Source organism: the organism of the source record quoted next, unplaced genomic scaffold (genome assembly GCF_019419815.1).
Source record: "Pyrus x bretschneideri cultivar Hongxiangsu unplaced genomic scaffold, Pyrus_bretschneideri_v1 Contig51, whole genome shotgun sequence".
Taxonomy (NCBI): Eukaryota; Viridiplantae; Streptophyta; class Magnoliopsida; order Rosales; family Rosaceae; genus Pyrus; species Pyrus x bretschneideri.
Window position 1 is genome coordinate 2,215,835 of NW_025999789.1, and position 15,025 is coordinate 2,230,859.

The 15,025-nt window shown below is 37.6% G+C and overlaps 2 protein-coding genes and 1 long non-coding RNA gene across 10 annotated transcripts; all 3 read right to left on the minus strand.

The window, feature by feature from the left end:
- Window positions 1-94: 94 nt before the first annotated feature.
- Window positions 95-6,093, minus strand: LOC103956903 (putative disease resistance RPP13-like protein 1). 5 transcript variants are annotated; one of them, XM_048570129.1, is made up of 5 exons: window positions 5,919-6,093; window positions 5,556-5,729; window positions 5,258-5,352; window positions 512-4,955; window positions 95-420 (listed from the first exon to the last, which is right to left on the minus strand). In XM_048570129.1, the coding sequence occupies exon 4, from the start codon at window positions 4,797-4,799 to the stop codon at window positions 570-572; it is 4,230 nt and encodes a 1,409-aa protein (XP_048426086.1). In that variant the 5' UTR covers window positions 4,800-4,955; window positions 5,258-5,352; window positions 5,556-5,729; window positions 5,919-6,093; the 3' UTR covers window positions 95-420; window positions 512-569. The 5 variants fall into 5 exon arrangements, with proteins under 5 accessions (XP_048426086.1, XP_048426089.1, XP_048426088.1 ...); XM_048570132.1 differs by lacking the exon at window positions 5,258-5,352 and having other exon boundaries at window positions 5,556-5,624; XM_048570131.1 differs by lacking the exon at window positions 5,258-5,352 and having other exon boundaries at window positions 95-405.
- A 1,329-nt stretch (window positions 6,094-7,422) lies between these two features.
- On the minus strand, window positions 7,423-10,269 carry LOC103967891 (serine/threonine-protein kinase STY13-like). 2 transcript variants are annotated; one of them, XM_009381221.3, is made up of 7 exons: window positions 10,132-10,269; window positions 9,498-9,693; window positions 8,987-9,108; window positions 8,592-8,803; window positions 8,323-8,497; window positions 8,060-8,194; window positions 7,423-7,897 (listed from the first exon to the last, which is right to left on the minus strand). In XM_009381221.3, the coding sequence occupies exons 2-7, from the start codon at window positions 9,604-9,606 to the stop codon at window positions 7,691-7,693; spliced, it is 960 nt and encodes a 319-aa protein (XP_009379496.3). In that variant the 5' UTR covers window positions 9,607-9,693; window positions 10,132-10,269; the 3' UTR covers window positions 7,423-7,690. The 2 variants fall into 2 exon arrangements, with proteins under 2 accessions (XP_009379496.3, XP_048425944.1); XM_048569987.1 differs by lacking the exons at window positions 8,987-9,108; window positions 10,132-10,269 and having other exon boundaries at window positions 9,498-9,689.
- A 1,655-nt stretch (window positions 10,270-11,924) lies between these two features.
- On the minus strand, window positions 11,925-14,527 carry LOC125470667. 3 transcript variants are annotated; one of them, XR_007252976.1, is made up of 3 exons: window positions 14,079-14,527; window positions 12,903-13,544; window positions 11,925-12,154 (listed from the first exon to the last, which is right to left on the minus strand). It is a non-coding gene; the product is annotated as an uncharacterized LOC125470667 (long non-coding RNA). The 3 variants fall into 3 exon arrangements; XR_007252975.1 differs by having other exon boundaries at window positions 12,903-13,608; XR_007252974.1 differs by lacking the exon at window positions 14,079-14,527 and having other exon boundaries at window positions 12,903-13,144; window positions 13,229-14,071.
- Between the last annotated feature and the right edge of the window lie 498 nt (window positions 14,528-15,025).

Sequence of the window (15,025 nt, forward strand, 5' to 3'; positions counted from 1 at the left end):
CATTTCCTTGTTAATTGCCTAATTCTCGACCCATTAAATTAAATGCAGTACTCGCTCACAAGTCACAAATTGCTAAAAATAAAATAAACTGGGATAGGAAAACGGTGATCCCATAAACATCCATCATAGGGAGGAATTACAAAAGTTTAGGTTTAAGTGGCCTCGTTAAAATCTTGATCGGAGAATACCCAGTGGGAAAAACTCCAACTTAGAAAAGAGTACCACAGTTATATTACAAATCCGGAGAGCTCATACACTAGAGTTGCGAGCAGCGCAGGAGAAGAAACCTTGGCCTAGAAACAGGCATGGTTGTCTTCAAAGAATTGCTTTCAATGCAAACACAAAACCAGCCCTACTGTAGTTTGTCAGCCAAATCCCAAACGAATGCCTCCCAAACAGTCAGTCCTGAAACCCCAAAATCTTGAGGACACAAATAAAAAAAACTTAAAACATTTTACCAACTTGAGGAATATTGTGGATTACTTTAATTATACTATTGAGAAGATGATACCTGGACCTGGAGACTGGGATTGAATCGACCATCAGCTTCACATCATCTTAAAATCTCTCTACGCTATGTAAGGGATGTGGGATATTTTGTGCCAGTAGCGTCCTTTTCCTCGTTCGCATCTCTCTTCTAGCACAACACACCCAGAGATGAGAAGTTGTGTAAGTGAAGGAGGAAGACCCTCTTCTGGAATGGATGCTAGCTGTGGACAACTGGAGAGATGCAGAGATTGAAGAGACGTTAGGGATTGAAAGCCCTTGCTAAGTTTCATCAGATTCGGGAAACCACAAATTAATAGTTCAGTGAGAGATTTGGGGAGAAGCGTATCCGTCTGGACCACGTCGGGTGGAAACGATACCATATCCGGGTCATTGCCGTAGATCCACAATTTTCTAAGAGAGGTGAGTCTGTGCAATCCCCACTCCAACCCCCACAATGACTTACAGCTCTTGACCTTCGAAATTGTAAGTGATGTGAGGTTGGCGGGAAAGAAGCAACTCAAACCTTCACGGTAGTCGATGGTCAATTCCTCAAGAGAGTTGAGACTGTGCATGGCTTCGGGTAACACCTCCAATTTGTCGCAATCAGTTATCTTGATCTCTCTCAGGTTGGAGGCTCTTCTCCCCCCACTCAGTCTGGGGATAGAAACAAGACTTCCACAGTAATAAATATCCAACGTCTGAAGATTGATGAGGTGGCATAAGCCATTGGGTAAGTATTTCAGATTTTGGCACTTCCAGATCCTTATATATTCAAGACAGTGATTAGTGTTGTAGCGGGATAACCCTTCCTCTTCGATTAACTCCAGCTGTAAACAATCGTATATCTCAAGGTGTTTAAGCGTCCTAAGAAGCTGGCCGCTCAATGATAACGACGTCAGAGATTGACATTCCTGGATTTTCAAGTACTCAAGACAAATGTGAGAAGAAGACAACGGAGAAGAACCAACAACCTCCTCATCTACTAGTGATTTCAAACTTTTACAGTCTCGTATCTGTATTCTTCTGAGATTTTGGGGAATCTGGAATTTTGCCAAATATATCAATGAAGGGCACTCTGTAATCTTGATGTCTTTAAGAGAAGGTGGCAGACTAACATCCGGAAGAGAAACTAGACGTGGACATTTGTGTATGCAAAGCTCTTGAAGAGACGACAACTGATTTAACCCTTTTGGTAGCTTCAAAAGATTGTCGCACTTCTTTAACTCCAGACATTCAAGCTTGCACTCCAGTATTTGCAATTGCAGCAACTCCTCTGCTTCTTTTCCCAATTCTTCAACTAGAAGAGAGTTGTCTTCAATTTCCAAACGGCTAAGAGAAGTCAACTGCTGCAAAAATCTACCCTCATTCTTCAATGAAGACATCAGCTCCTCACATCCATTAATCTTCAAATCTCTAACCTTGGTTAATCCCTTTTGGAACAATTCCCTTGTTTGCAGAGACATCAGCTCCGAAATATTTGAAAGGCACAAGGACTCTAACAACTCAAACTCAACCTTAGCAGCTGTATGCACCAACACTTTACAACAGTCAATGTTTAACTGACGAAGTTGTTTGTAGTTGGCAATTGAAACCACTAATTGTTCACATTTAACAATTCCAAGCTTTACTAAAGAATTGAGGTTCTCCGGCAACTTACCCTCCAGTTTTGAACATTTTTTTACGAAGAGCGTTTTCAGGCAAGGGAAAACACCACTTCCATGATCTAGTTGGAAAGGAAGCCATTCCTTCCAATGCTGCATATCCATAAACTCAAGAGTCTCTAATAGCGGAAAAGGCGAGATGCACTCTCCATAAAACTCAGCACCAACACTTTCCACTGCATTCATTCCTCTAATATAAAGTTCTTTGAGATGAGGCAATTGTCCGAGAGGTGGCAACGATAAACAATTGTTACACTCCTCTAACCGCACAAGCACCATATTAGAGAACAAAGAAACTGCAACCCACGATGAAAATTCCTTTCCGGCATAACTCTTGATGGTGAGCTCCTTGAGCTTTGTATGAGGCTGTAACATGTCAAGCACAACAGATTCCATTTCTCTTGTGTCGCTTGAATGAGACCATTCTAGGACCAACGAATCAAGCCTCTCCTTGCATTTTAAGTTGGCCCTCCGAGCATCGTCGACATCAATCACATTCTCCAATCTTGAGATGCACAATGTCCCGCGGAGATGCAATAGGAACTCTATCTCCCTTATCCTGGATCCATCACTGCCACCACTGACCACAAAATTAGACAATGATTGGAGATTCACCAATCTACCCAGTTGTGGAGGCATTCCTCCCAATGAATATGCATCCGAGTTGTTTAGATGGCGCAAATTAATTAGATTACTCATGTTCGCAGGCAATGACTTCAATTTAGAACAACCTTCCAATATCAAAGTTTGCAAGCTGTAAAGAGTGCTTGTTGATTCAGGCAAACTGGTTATATCTGTGTAGGAAAGGTCAAGATACTGTAACAACCTCAAATCACCGATTGAGTTTGGCAGCTCAGTTATTTTGTAGCCATTCAAAGAGAGCACTCGTAAGTATTGCAACTGTGGTAGTAACTCAAAAATAACCTTATGAGACAAATATTTACTCCACCACCTGGAATCTGAAAGCGAAAGTGGCAGGAATGTTCGCAGATGTTCAACTTTACGAAAGTCCTCAAATCTCATGACTCCATCAAATTGACCAGCAATGAAAGACGAATGGCGAGCCCTTCGAAAGCAGGTGCGTTGCAAGTTATCACCTTGCTTATCTTCCAACCTAGAACATATTTCTCCTGCTGCCCATTGTGCTAAATCATTAACGAGGTCATGCATTACAAATCGTGAATTGTTTTTGCTTGATTCTTGAAACAACGACCTTGATAATAGCTCTCGAAAGTAGTCGCGGCCCAAATCCTCCATTTGTTTATTGTCTTCAGGCTTTTGTTGAATCAAACCCTCTGCCATCCACAAAAGGACGAGTTGCTTCTCCCTAAATTCATAGTCGTTTGGAAGTATTGAGCAATAGGCAAAACACCTCTTCAAATTTGATGGAAGATAGTGATAGCTCAATTTTAGTACGGGGAGAATGCCACTCTTATCTGCTATATTCCACAATTTGTTGTTCAATATTTCTTCCCACTCATCTTTTTCTTTGCAACGTAAAAGGCCACCGAGAGTCCTTGCAGCTAATGGTAATCCACGACATTTTTCGACAATTTTTCTTCGAATTAACTCATAATTTACTGGTTTTCCATCGTTAGGTTCCCCGAATGCATGTCGCTCAAATATTTCCAAACAATCATCATCTCCCATGCACTCCAAATTATGGACTCCAGCGGCTCCCATAAACTTTGCAACATTCACATCACGGGTTGTCACAAGTATCTTACTTCCTCCAGCTCCGACGCCAAAAGGGGATTGAAGTCTTGTCCAGAGATCGTATAGATCATAGTCACCTTTGTTCCAAATATCATCTAAAACGATTAAAAACTTTTTTCCTCTTAACTGCTCACTCAAATCATGCTGCATTTTACTGAACTCCTCGACTTCAACGGGTCGGGATGTGATTGATTCAAGAATTGCCTTTGTCACTCGCAGAACATCGAAGTCATCAGACACAGATACCCACACCTTTGGCTCGAACTCCTTCATGGCATCATCTTTGTGGTTGAATACAAGTTGAGCAAGTGTCGTCTTCCCGACTCCGGGCATGCCAACTATAGCTACTACACCAAAATTGACAGTACCTGCATGCTCATATTTTCTTGACAACAATTCGATAATCTCCCTTTTGTCATCATCTCTTCCAACAACAAGCTTTTCATCTAACACGCCTGAACTTTGTAAACTTCGTGATTCCTTAGCAGACGTCCCAGTATCTTTCAAGCCAAACTGTTCTTTCCGTTCAGATATGTCTTGCAATCGCTCTGTAATCTTCTTCATTTCGAAGTTCATATCAAACCTCAATTTAACTTTATGAAATGATCTCCATATCTTGTTGCTTGTGTTGGCTTGTTCACGTCCCTCTATCATGCGCTTCAATATTTGTGTCGCAAATTTGTCCAACATGTCTTCGATATCATAAGCCAAATCTCTAAGATCATCGAGCCACAGTTTTACAACACCCTCAGTCAGTTGCCTTTCCTCAGCATCACTCAGCACCGCTCCGATTGTAGATAACGTGGTCCTCCACTTCTCCAGCTTCTTTCTGACACCCCGGAAGTTTACGAAGTAGTTGAGAATCTCGCGAGGGGTCAACCTGTCGAGCAGCATCTGTAGAAACGCCGAAAGAAAAACCTCTCCCAGTGCCATATTAAGCGTGAACAGACCTCCAAGCAATCAAAGAAACAGCGAACCGTTCTTGAGCAATATTGAGGTGCAGAACTCAAGAAAGGAAGAGTAACAGTCAAAGCCTAGTTCCTTGCAAATGTGGAAGCTTGATCTCTTGAGACTCAGAAATATTCACAACTGCACAAATTAAAATTATAAGAACTGATTATTAATGCCTGCGCAATCATAAACAAATTTATAGTAGAAGTGAAATAATCAATCAATGGACTCCTAGTAAGCATATCTAGGGGTACCAATTTGAGACTTGGGATGGCAACATGGTGGATTCAGATCAAGGTTGCCTACATCATAAATTTGATAACCGTACCGCCATTATGTATACAGTCACTATTACGTTTTATGGAAATATTATTTTCCTTATTATATACAAAATAATCTAACAACTTGATACTGTACGTCTAAAGCACAATAAAACACACCATATAATGGCGCTCTATATAGCAATGTCGGAAAACAACCATGCCTTTGCATTCCATTATGGGTTCAATGCCCACCGATCTCCTCCCCCTAACAACTAACAATTTTACCGACAACACTATTGTTTGTCAAAAAAACATCATATATATTACTCAATAACAAAATACAAAAAACACACCAAATAAATTTGAAAGACCAGGACAAAGAAAAACTCAATATTGCAAAATTCATATAATAGTATATATTCTTTTTATAAATTTTAACATGTTGAACGGATAAATGGGTCAGTTTTGGGATTACCCGTAACTGTAGGGATTCTTGCAATCCTACGCTTCAAGACTCGAAACTTGCACGAATATTGGATATGATCTGTAGCAAGGAAGTCTGTCAGGTCATGACGGCACTTGTTTGCATGGATCAGTTTGCACTTACGATCAACAAATCCAGAGTGAATGATGGAATAATTAAGGCAGGCTGAAAATTGCACAAATTGTATAGCTGGTTATTGATGAAATAATTAAGTATACAAACCTGAAGAAAAATGAAATAATTAATCTATAGCAGATTATTGATGAAATAATTAAGTATACAAACTTGAAGAAAAATGAAATAATTAATCTATAAATAATGGATTTGGCATATATAGTTGCAAGAGGAACTTACTGCGTTCAAGTTTTCAGATGATGATGAAGATGAAAGGACATGGAAAATCAACAGATCTAGACTACTTTAGAGCTCTTCAATTTTCGATAATTAGGCGTTGACTTGAAATGAAAGACAGTAACAAATCTTCCTCTTTCTGCCTAAAACAGTCTTAGATTCCTCTTTTTTCTTTATCTTTAATTTTCGTGGGGTCATATTGTTTTATCGTTTTTAATTGCTTTCTTATCTCCCAAGTCATGCACGGTTATATTTTTTTTTCGTTTCCTTCCTTTGTATGAGAGATTTCGGGAGATGTGTACCAAACATGAAACTTCGGATGAAAGGATGACTATTTGTAAACAACTAAGCTATATTCTACTGGAACACTGATTATATTAATTTTGTGGAATAATGTTAGACAGACTAAAATTTTAAATTATATTTACAAACCAAATGATGTATCACTAATAAAAAAAAACACGTTAATCAACATTTAAGTAATAATCCAATCATCAACATTCACATCATTTGATTTACAAAATTTGATTTCCCTAACATTATCCTATTTTGTGAGGGTGTTTGGTTCAATTTTCCTACTAGTTGTTGTTATAATGGTTTGGGATGTGGTTTTTTTTATTTTATTTTATTTTTTATAGTTTTGTGATGGTGAGAAGAGAGTGGAAGTGCATGAGTCAAAGAGGAAGGGGAAGCACTAGGTGCGGAGGAGGGAGGAGGAAGAGGGTGGATGTGCAGAGTCGAAGAGGGAGGGAAAGCACTGGGTGCCAAAGGAAGAGAGGGGAGGGTGGGATTTGGGGAATAAGGGTTATTTATTTATTTATTTTTTTTAAATTTCCACATGGATGATACGTGGCGCCCAGTCATTGTCCACATGGGCACCACGTCATCAGTTAACGGTAGACTTAACAGTTTGACTAACAGAGGTATGAAACTGTTCCAAATTTAAGACTTAAGGTATGACTATGGAATGAAAAAAAACTTCATGTACCAAATGTTGAAAACCATGAAACTTTAAGTCAATAAACAGAGATTAACCCAAACTAATATTTATATATTTGTGTGCTGAATTTTGACTATAATAAAATCTCTCCACCCACTACCACTAGAGAGCGGGACGGGTGCCGCCTACCCACCAAACCCAAAAGTGGGGGGCGGTGTCCTTTGGGATTTCTAGAGGAACATTTGGTAGATACGCTTTGCACCACAAAAATGTGCAAACCAATTTGATTTTGGGTTTCTAGTAATATCCTTTCTTTTCTTAATTTTGAACTAGAAAGAATTGCCCCTCCACTTACCCTTTGCACGGCGTCTATTCTTCCTTAATAGACTGATTTTACAGTGTTAATGCCAATATTTACACGATAAAACATACATGTTAATGACCATTATGATCGACATCTTATCTACATCAGATCGACATTCTGTTACCTAATAAAGAAAAAAATGTCTTGTTTAGAGAATAACTGCCTCATCAAGATATTACCAAACCATGACAGTAAAAATAACATAATAAAACTACAAGGCATTTTTCTTTAGGGTTGCAACAAATCAATAAAGCACAATTGCAGTAAAAACTTGATTTCCAAACTAATTTACAATAAGAATGAAGGAGCCACAAGCAATATGGGTTTTCAAAAATGCTGTTGGTGCATTATTCAGAGATGTGATCTGATAATTCAAAGACTGCCTGCTGTCTGCAGTCTAACACTGAAATGGTAACTGGTCTTAATATGCACTGCACGATCTATAAAAGTATATTACACGAACAAAGAACGTCACGGACCACGAGGTGTGCAGAAACAGAAACAGCCGGTAGACTGGTCTTCAGGTATCATGCCGCCTCCCTTGCTAGTATCTATTGCATACAACATTTTCACTACCTCTTCCATTTCAGGGCGTTTATCCGGGTCTGCATCCCAACATTTTCGCATGACGCTAGCCAATGTGCTTGGACAACATCTGGGGATTTCTGGTCGTAAATTCTGCCATCCAAGCATAAAATATTAGGACTAACATTTGGCGATCAACATTACTTAAAAGCCAAAGACAAACAAGTTTTGCTACATCAGTTCCACTACTTCAAAACAAATTTACAGTAAAATCTCGTAAAGAAATTAAAGCAGTATGTGCAACGACAAACCAACCTGTCGCACTACTGCAGATGAGACATCAGCAAAACTTAGATTAGGATACGGCATGTCGCAGCAATAGATTTCCCACAAGCAAATACCAAAACTATAGACATCGCATTTCCTGTTGTATGGCTTGCCATAAAGGAACTACAAAAACCTTGATGTTAGAATTCTAATCCAATTTGCAGCAAGGGGAATCTATAAATAAAAGAATGTCACTCGCTTCAAATGTGTTTAGAACTAGATTTGGCAATAATTTACAAAAAAGTAGGTACCTCTGGGGCCATGTACCCAAGGGTACCGGTCTCCCCAGTCATGTTCCTTGATTTACGAGCTTCTATTAGAGTAACGCCAAAATCAACAATTTTCAATGTTCCATGATTATCAACCAACATATTTTCCGGCATGACCTCACGGTGTAAAATTTTCTTCGAGTGAAGATAGCTCAAACTGAGAGAATGGAACACCAAGGATGAAATCCTTTAGTTTGAAACCCAACGAAAAAACAGAATTAAATCAAGCACCAAAAATGAACCCAACTCACCCTTTGGAGAGATCCAAAGCAAGTTGAATCACAACCTTAAAGGCAAGTTTGTTTCTTCTATTCCTGATCAAAAATCTCTTTAGCGTCCCAGTAGCAGGAACAAACTCAGCGACAACACAACAAGCTCTTGAAGTAGGAGAATTATGGCAATCACTTGATGTGTTTTTAACAGGGATTTTTAGGCCAGAAGTTCCCATTGAAGCTCCGAAAAACTGTCACAAATATAATGGTTACAGTTTAAATAGATAAATCTCAACCATAGGAGAAGATAACAGCACATGAACATCACATAAACCTGAAAAATGACATTTAAACAGTATCAAAATTTCTATCTGAAGCTATCGTGACTTTATAGGATGCAAACTGAGATGAAGAACCAATATTACTAAATTTACCTTGGGAAAATTTGGGTGGTCAAACTTATGCCAAACAGCAACCTTTTGCTGAAATGATGCCCGAAGAGCAGCAGTTTCAGCTGCTGTGGCAACACCATCCTCCCCCCAATCAAATATATTCACTATAATATCAAGAATACACAGGCCATGAGAAGAAATTGACAAAAAAATTAAATGCAGGGTCACCTATGGTTGGGAGTTCATTATTCAATCAAATAACACCGCTTTCTTACATTCAATCAAAAAAATTTATGTAGTTGTAAATTTGTATCTATACTTAGGCAAACAATCACATGTATTCTTTTCTGCAATGAAATAAACCCCTAAGTCTAATAACAACGAAAGTTTGAAATCTGAGTTCAGCATGCTAAACCCATTGACCACTAAACTATGTTTTAAAGTCTCAAACATGGAAAACTTCAGGCATGCAAACAAATCCTGCACATCACCAAAATTGCAACAACGAAAAAGAATTGAAAACGAATTGAAGCCTTCAGAGAAATCAAAGTACCTGCAACATCTTGGCGGTTATATGCACCGCGATACACGGTGCCATAGGCTCCATGAGCAATATCATGTCTTATATCCAACTTTGCCAAATCAATCTCCCACTCTTCCATCTTTGTGTTCACCTCCCTCTCCCTCTCCCAACCCCTACTCAAGTGCTTCTCCAACTGGATATCCCGCCAAATCTAAAATTATCACTCCTTCACAAAATAAAAAATTTCTTAAACCCCCGAAAACTTGATTGAAACTTTGACAACGGAACTGAAAAAATATAAACGACCCCCCAGAATCTTGGAGCCGAAGAATCACACCAAATCGAGAAAAAAAATGGGATAGGAAAAAAGGAAGAAAACAATATAGAAAAATAGAGTTTTGGGTATTAAACTAGAGTGAGAGAGTCATTAGAAATAGTGAATAGAATCGTGAAAAGAAAAAATCAAACAAAGAAAATAATACATAGGAAAATTTACGCGCGGGTTTGAGCAGTAAATTTATGGGTCAGCAGCAAGTGGTTCGGAGCACAAGCTCAGCAGCAAGTTAATCATTAAATTCGTTCTCCCCTAAATTCTACCAAGATGAAAACAAAAACAATATTTGGAACAGAGGTCAAGAACTCAAAGCCCCTAATTCTTGAATACCTTAAAACTGAAGATTCGGAACACAGATGGTGGTCAGGAGTGCTCCAGTTGAGAAAACATGATGGTGGTGGTTGGAGGGACGGACGGAGCTCTGCGCTGCGAATTTGGGTCTGATAGTCCAGAGTCCAAGTCGAGTCGAGAGACAGAAAGCCGATGTCTGAGTGAGAGAGACAGACTGAGAGTGGGAGTTGTGAGAGAAATGGGAAGTCAACGGTGCAGGACCAAGTCCCGTTTGTCCACCCAATAAGGTATTACAATTGTTTTGGCCAGACAAACGTCCACTTGATATGGAGTTGGTGGGAATCTGTGACTTTTGATTGTGTCATTTTTTCTGCACATTAACGAAGTATTAAAATTGTTTGGGAGCGGAAAAGAATCCATTGCTTTCTACAAAGCTACAAGGGAAGAAGGATGAGCGTTCTGCATCCACCATCTTCGTTCTTGTCGCATTAACACAGGGACAAGGTACCTTCCTTTTTTGGCTACCACTTGCTCTCCATTTCTCTTATTCTTCCTCTTTTCTTCCTCTGTGTTGGTCTTTCAGTGTTATAGCCTCTATGCAGAAAATCACACTGCATGTATTTTGCCCCTTTTTGTTCTTGGCCCTATTCTTTGTTGTTGTGGTGGTAACCCTGTGAATGAAATGCTCAGTTATCTATTCCTCTAAAATACATTGCATCTGATTTTTGTTCATTCACAGATGATGGCACATGCTTGAGATTTTTATGCTATCACTCTGTTGGTTGTTTTATGATTGTTTTTTTTTTTGTTTTAAAATGTGTATGATGTGTGTGATGTACGAATTAGAGCAGGTTTCTGCATGTGGTTTTAAATTAAGCGGGGGCCATAATTTTTTTTTATCAGAAAAGAAGTGATTGAGGTCGCTTTAGAAAACTGTTGAGCGGAGAGCGAAGAAATTCTTTGCATGAAAAACAGATTTCACTTTGTTTTCTTTACTCAAAGTGCTCTTCTTTAGTCTGGTTCTGTTTCGGTTGCGTAATCTGTAGTTCGCAATGATTGTGAATCGTTTCCTAACAAATCTATTGAGCTAAGTTCTTTTTGGTAGGAAATTGTGGTTGCTGAGTTAACAGGAGAAAATGGCTGGGTTTGTGGTTTTTAATCTTTGTCATTTAATTGGTGTAGCTATGCTACCAGCAGTGTGTGATTAGTGCTAATGGATTTTCAACACTGTTTATGAGCTATTATTTTCGTTGCTGTTCTGTGCGTTAGTGCTACACTACTACAAATTTTTACATACATGACACATTTTATGGGTCATGTTAAAAGTTTAATGACGCAAGGGTTTAGTGTCATCTTTGTGGGTGTCATTAAAGATATTTTTTATGACATTGAAAGAGTATCATGTATTACTTTTAAGGACGCCTAACAAGCGTCATTGAATTAAGAACTTGTGTCATCTATGACCATTTAAGACACGAAATAAGTGTCATAAACATAGGAATGAGCGTCATGGTATACTAATCATGACACACGCACAGTGTCATGCATAGCTTTTAGAGACACATAACAAGCGTCATTGAATTAAAAAAGCGTGTCATCTATTTCAATTTGAGATGCAGAATATATGTCATAAACAAATGAATGAGCGTCATGGTATAGTAAACATGACATATGTATAACGTCATGTACTATAGCACTGCAACGTCATTGAATATTACCAATGACACACAAAGCGTGTCATAAATGATTCAATACATGTCCTAAAATATGTATGTTGGCATATATGAGAAGACTTACATAATTCATCCAAGAAGCAAGATATTTACCCCAAATTAAACAATATTGCTTCATAAATTTGTAATTCATCCACTACCAAAGTATTACAAAAGACAATATAATGTGTAGAGTTTCCTACTAAACTAAAACTAGTTCACTTAATTTAAATTTCACAAACTAGCTAATCTAGTGTTTCATCTATTGGGATGAAGTCATCAACATACTCAGCCCACTCTATTCTTAATGCATCAATTTCCTGTTGAGTGTATGTAGCTTTTTCTTTGAACTGCAACAAATCACAACCAAAAGAGAACATGTCACGACAAAAACTAATTTCAATCATTTAACTAATAAGGAGATGGTCAATTAGCATCAACTAGCCCAGAAAGAACAAGGGTTCTCTACTCGTATTTTTCGCTAATGTGTTTTTTTTCACTCGGTATAGAGCTAATAAAACATGAAGCGGTCCAGCAAAAGATTTAAACTTTAAAGGCCTCATCTTGATGGCAAATAACACCAAGCTCAAACACAACATGGCTTAACAAAATCAGATTTGAACCTATATATTTATCACATTCAAACGTAAACTAAAGATAGACTAGCATTACAATTTTATTGAAGACAAAAAATAAATCAAGAATTAGAATCCGAATCCAGACAAGGAAAACAAAAACAAACCCATTGATGACTTGAATCAACTCAATACACGAATACCCATGATGGTTTTGATGAGCTAAAATCCAATTGGGCATCTTTTGGAAGATTCAAAAGTTCCAATTTCTATTGTAATTAATTTTAATTAAACACTACAGATCATGCTAACAACAATCCATCTCATCATCAATAATGTGAACATTCAAGTAATTTAGTATAGTTATGCCGATTTCCTTCATGGGTTGCCAATGATTTGAGTAAAAACCACCGTTAGTTGTAAATTAATTTGCCTGAACTATAAATTACATACAAAGAACTAATACTAATAAGATAGTAGCGAATACACCCGTTTAAGTGCTCTTTGTAATAGTAGTACTAACCTTGGTAATAATTGAGCAGTTCGGATCATCAATGGTTTCCTTCATGTATTTCATCACTTAATATCCACATTCTACAGTTCCTTCTTGCAAAGGGCATTGCATATACAAATAACAAAGTATAAAATATAAGTTAGTCAGATTAATTTAAAGTCAAAACACAATGTTCCTTACCTTTACTACTTTCCAATTGATATTTTTTTCGACCCTTTATTCCCTTTTGAGCTTTAAACATCTTCAGTGATCTGCACATAGAGGATAAGAACACATGAATATATTCATATCTTGAAATGCATGAAATAAGGACAAACGTATATCCAAATACTTACCGTTCAACAATGTCCTTCATTCCAGGATCTATCTGTATCCAATTAAGTGAGTCCATATAATACACTAATTCCTCATAGGGGTCAATAATAGCCAACAACCAATGAAACCTACAAAACATAAATAATTGCATTCTTTATTACACAATGGTCAACTACTGATTTGTTAGGAACAAAAAATTCAAAACACATTGTACTAATAACCCTTTGTTATACGGAGCAAAAATTAATTGTCCTTTTTTGCAGTTCTGTAATCTAAGAGCCAGTGCATTTGATCTTTGTTCCTTTCTGCTAGCCTTTTGAGGGATTCTGCCAGGATCTACAAATCCAAACAATCCATCAAGATTGTTCTTCTATCCATAGACATCCAAGATTTATCCATTCTAAAACAGTTATATTGATTGATATTAGAATAAAACATATAACGAGATTGCATGAGGGCACAATATATAAACTGTTGCAGGCTAAAGACATAAAACAGAAGCAGAGCTTATGAGGAGTTTTATCAAACATGTGGTGTGCTATAAACACCAACTCCCACAAGAACACACAATCTAAAGATTAAAAAAAAAAGAAAAAGGATAAAAGTAATAGTTAATCTAATTCAGAATTGGTATTAAGGGGATCACAAAGTGTTAAAAAAAAAAAAAAAAAAACAATGATCAATCTCGTTATCCAACATAGCAAATGACAAGGCTAAACTACAATTTGTACAACAACTAGTTTAGCAAATGACAAGGTTAAACTAAAATCTGTCCAGCCACATAGCTCAGACTAATCAATACAACTTCACAAAAGAGATTAATATAGAAATTATTTTCTAGAAAACCCATAACCATTCCAACAAACTTACCATACACAATTAGGTTTTGAGTGAAATTTGGGGAAAACAATCAATCTGGTTGATGAAGACTGTGGGCGTCCCAGAGAGAGAGAAAGAGAGGGAGAGATAGAAAGACAGTGAGTACTCTCGATGAAGACTGTGTGATGAAGACTATGGGCGTCCCAGAGAGAGAGAGAAAGAGAGGGAGAGATAGAAAGACAATGAGTCTTCCGTCTTGAGGAGAAAGAGAGCATTGATATTTCATTCTTTATCTGGGAGTTGGCTGGGAGTGGGTTGGGTAGTGGAGTGAATGAGTCGTGAGGGCTTAGGAAGTTTTGAGGAATTCACGCGACGCTCTTCTTTTTTATAAATCCTTCCCGTTGGTTTTTTTAGTTGTGTCATCAATTTATTTTAATAACGTTTTTAATAAAAAAATGTCATTAAAAAATTTAGTAAGTGTCATGAAAGCTCTATTTTGTAGTAGTATAATGGATTTGCTGTGTTTGAGATTTTCAGAAACTTGGATCGTTGGACAGAGCACTTGGCCCTTTGGCTTTTGATGTATATTTATTTACGGTGGTTTCATGACTGTTGTTACATTTTTTTTGTGCACATCGGGACTGGATTTGGCTATGTAATTGTGGCATCCTTTGACTATGTATGACCACGATAACAGTGGAATGTGTAATCGCTATGTCTTTAGTTGGTGTACTGTTAATGGTTTGCAGATGCTTAGCAGACCATCTGTAAAATTGCTATCAATAAAATTAATTTGGGGAAATAATGTTAATGGTTTGTAGATGCTTAATGTGCTGTTAGTTCTGTTGTTAGGTTGCTGCCATTGTTTGTTAATTATTATTAACAAGCTTTTGTTGCTCCCATTGTTTGTCAATTATTATCAACAAATTTTAAGGCACAAACCCATTGGTTATTGATGGTTAGTTAAATATCAGAGTGCACGACGAACGAGATTACAA

What these genes read in the sequence shown, in the direction of transcription:
- LOC103967891 (XM_009381221.3), bottom strand. Translation starts at nt 9,606, where the DNA reads ATGGAAGAGTGGGAGATTGATTTGGCAAAGTTGGATATAAGACATGAT. An exon ending in ACCACCCAAATTTTCCCAAG is followed by an intron (nt 8,804 to 8,986) that starts GTAAATTTAGTA and finishes TATTTGTGACAG; the next exon opens with TTTTTCGGAGCTTCAATGGG. An exon ending in TTGGGTACATGGCCCCAGAG is followed by an intron (nt 8,195 to 8,322) that starts GTACCTACTTTT and finishes AGGTTTTTGTAG; the next exon opens with TTCCTTTATGGCAAGCCATA.
- LOC103956903 (XM_048570132.1), bottom strand. Translation starts at nt 4,799, where the DNA reads ATGGCACTGGGAGAGGTTTTTCTTTCGGCGTTTCTACAGATGCTGCTC.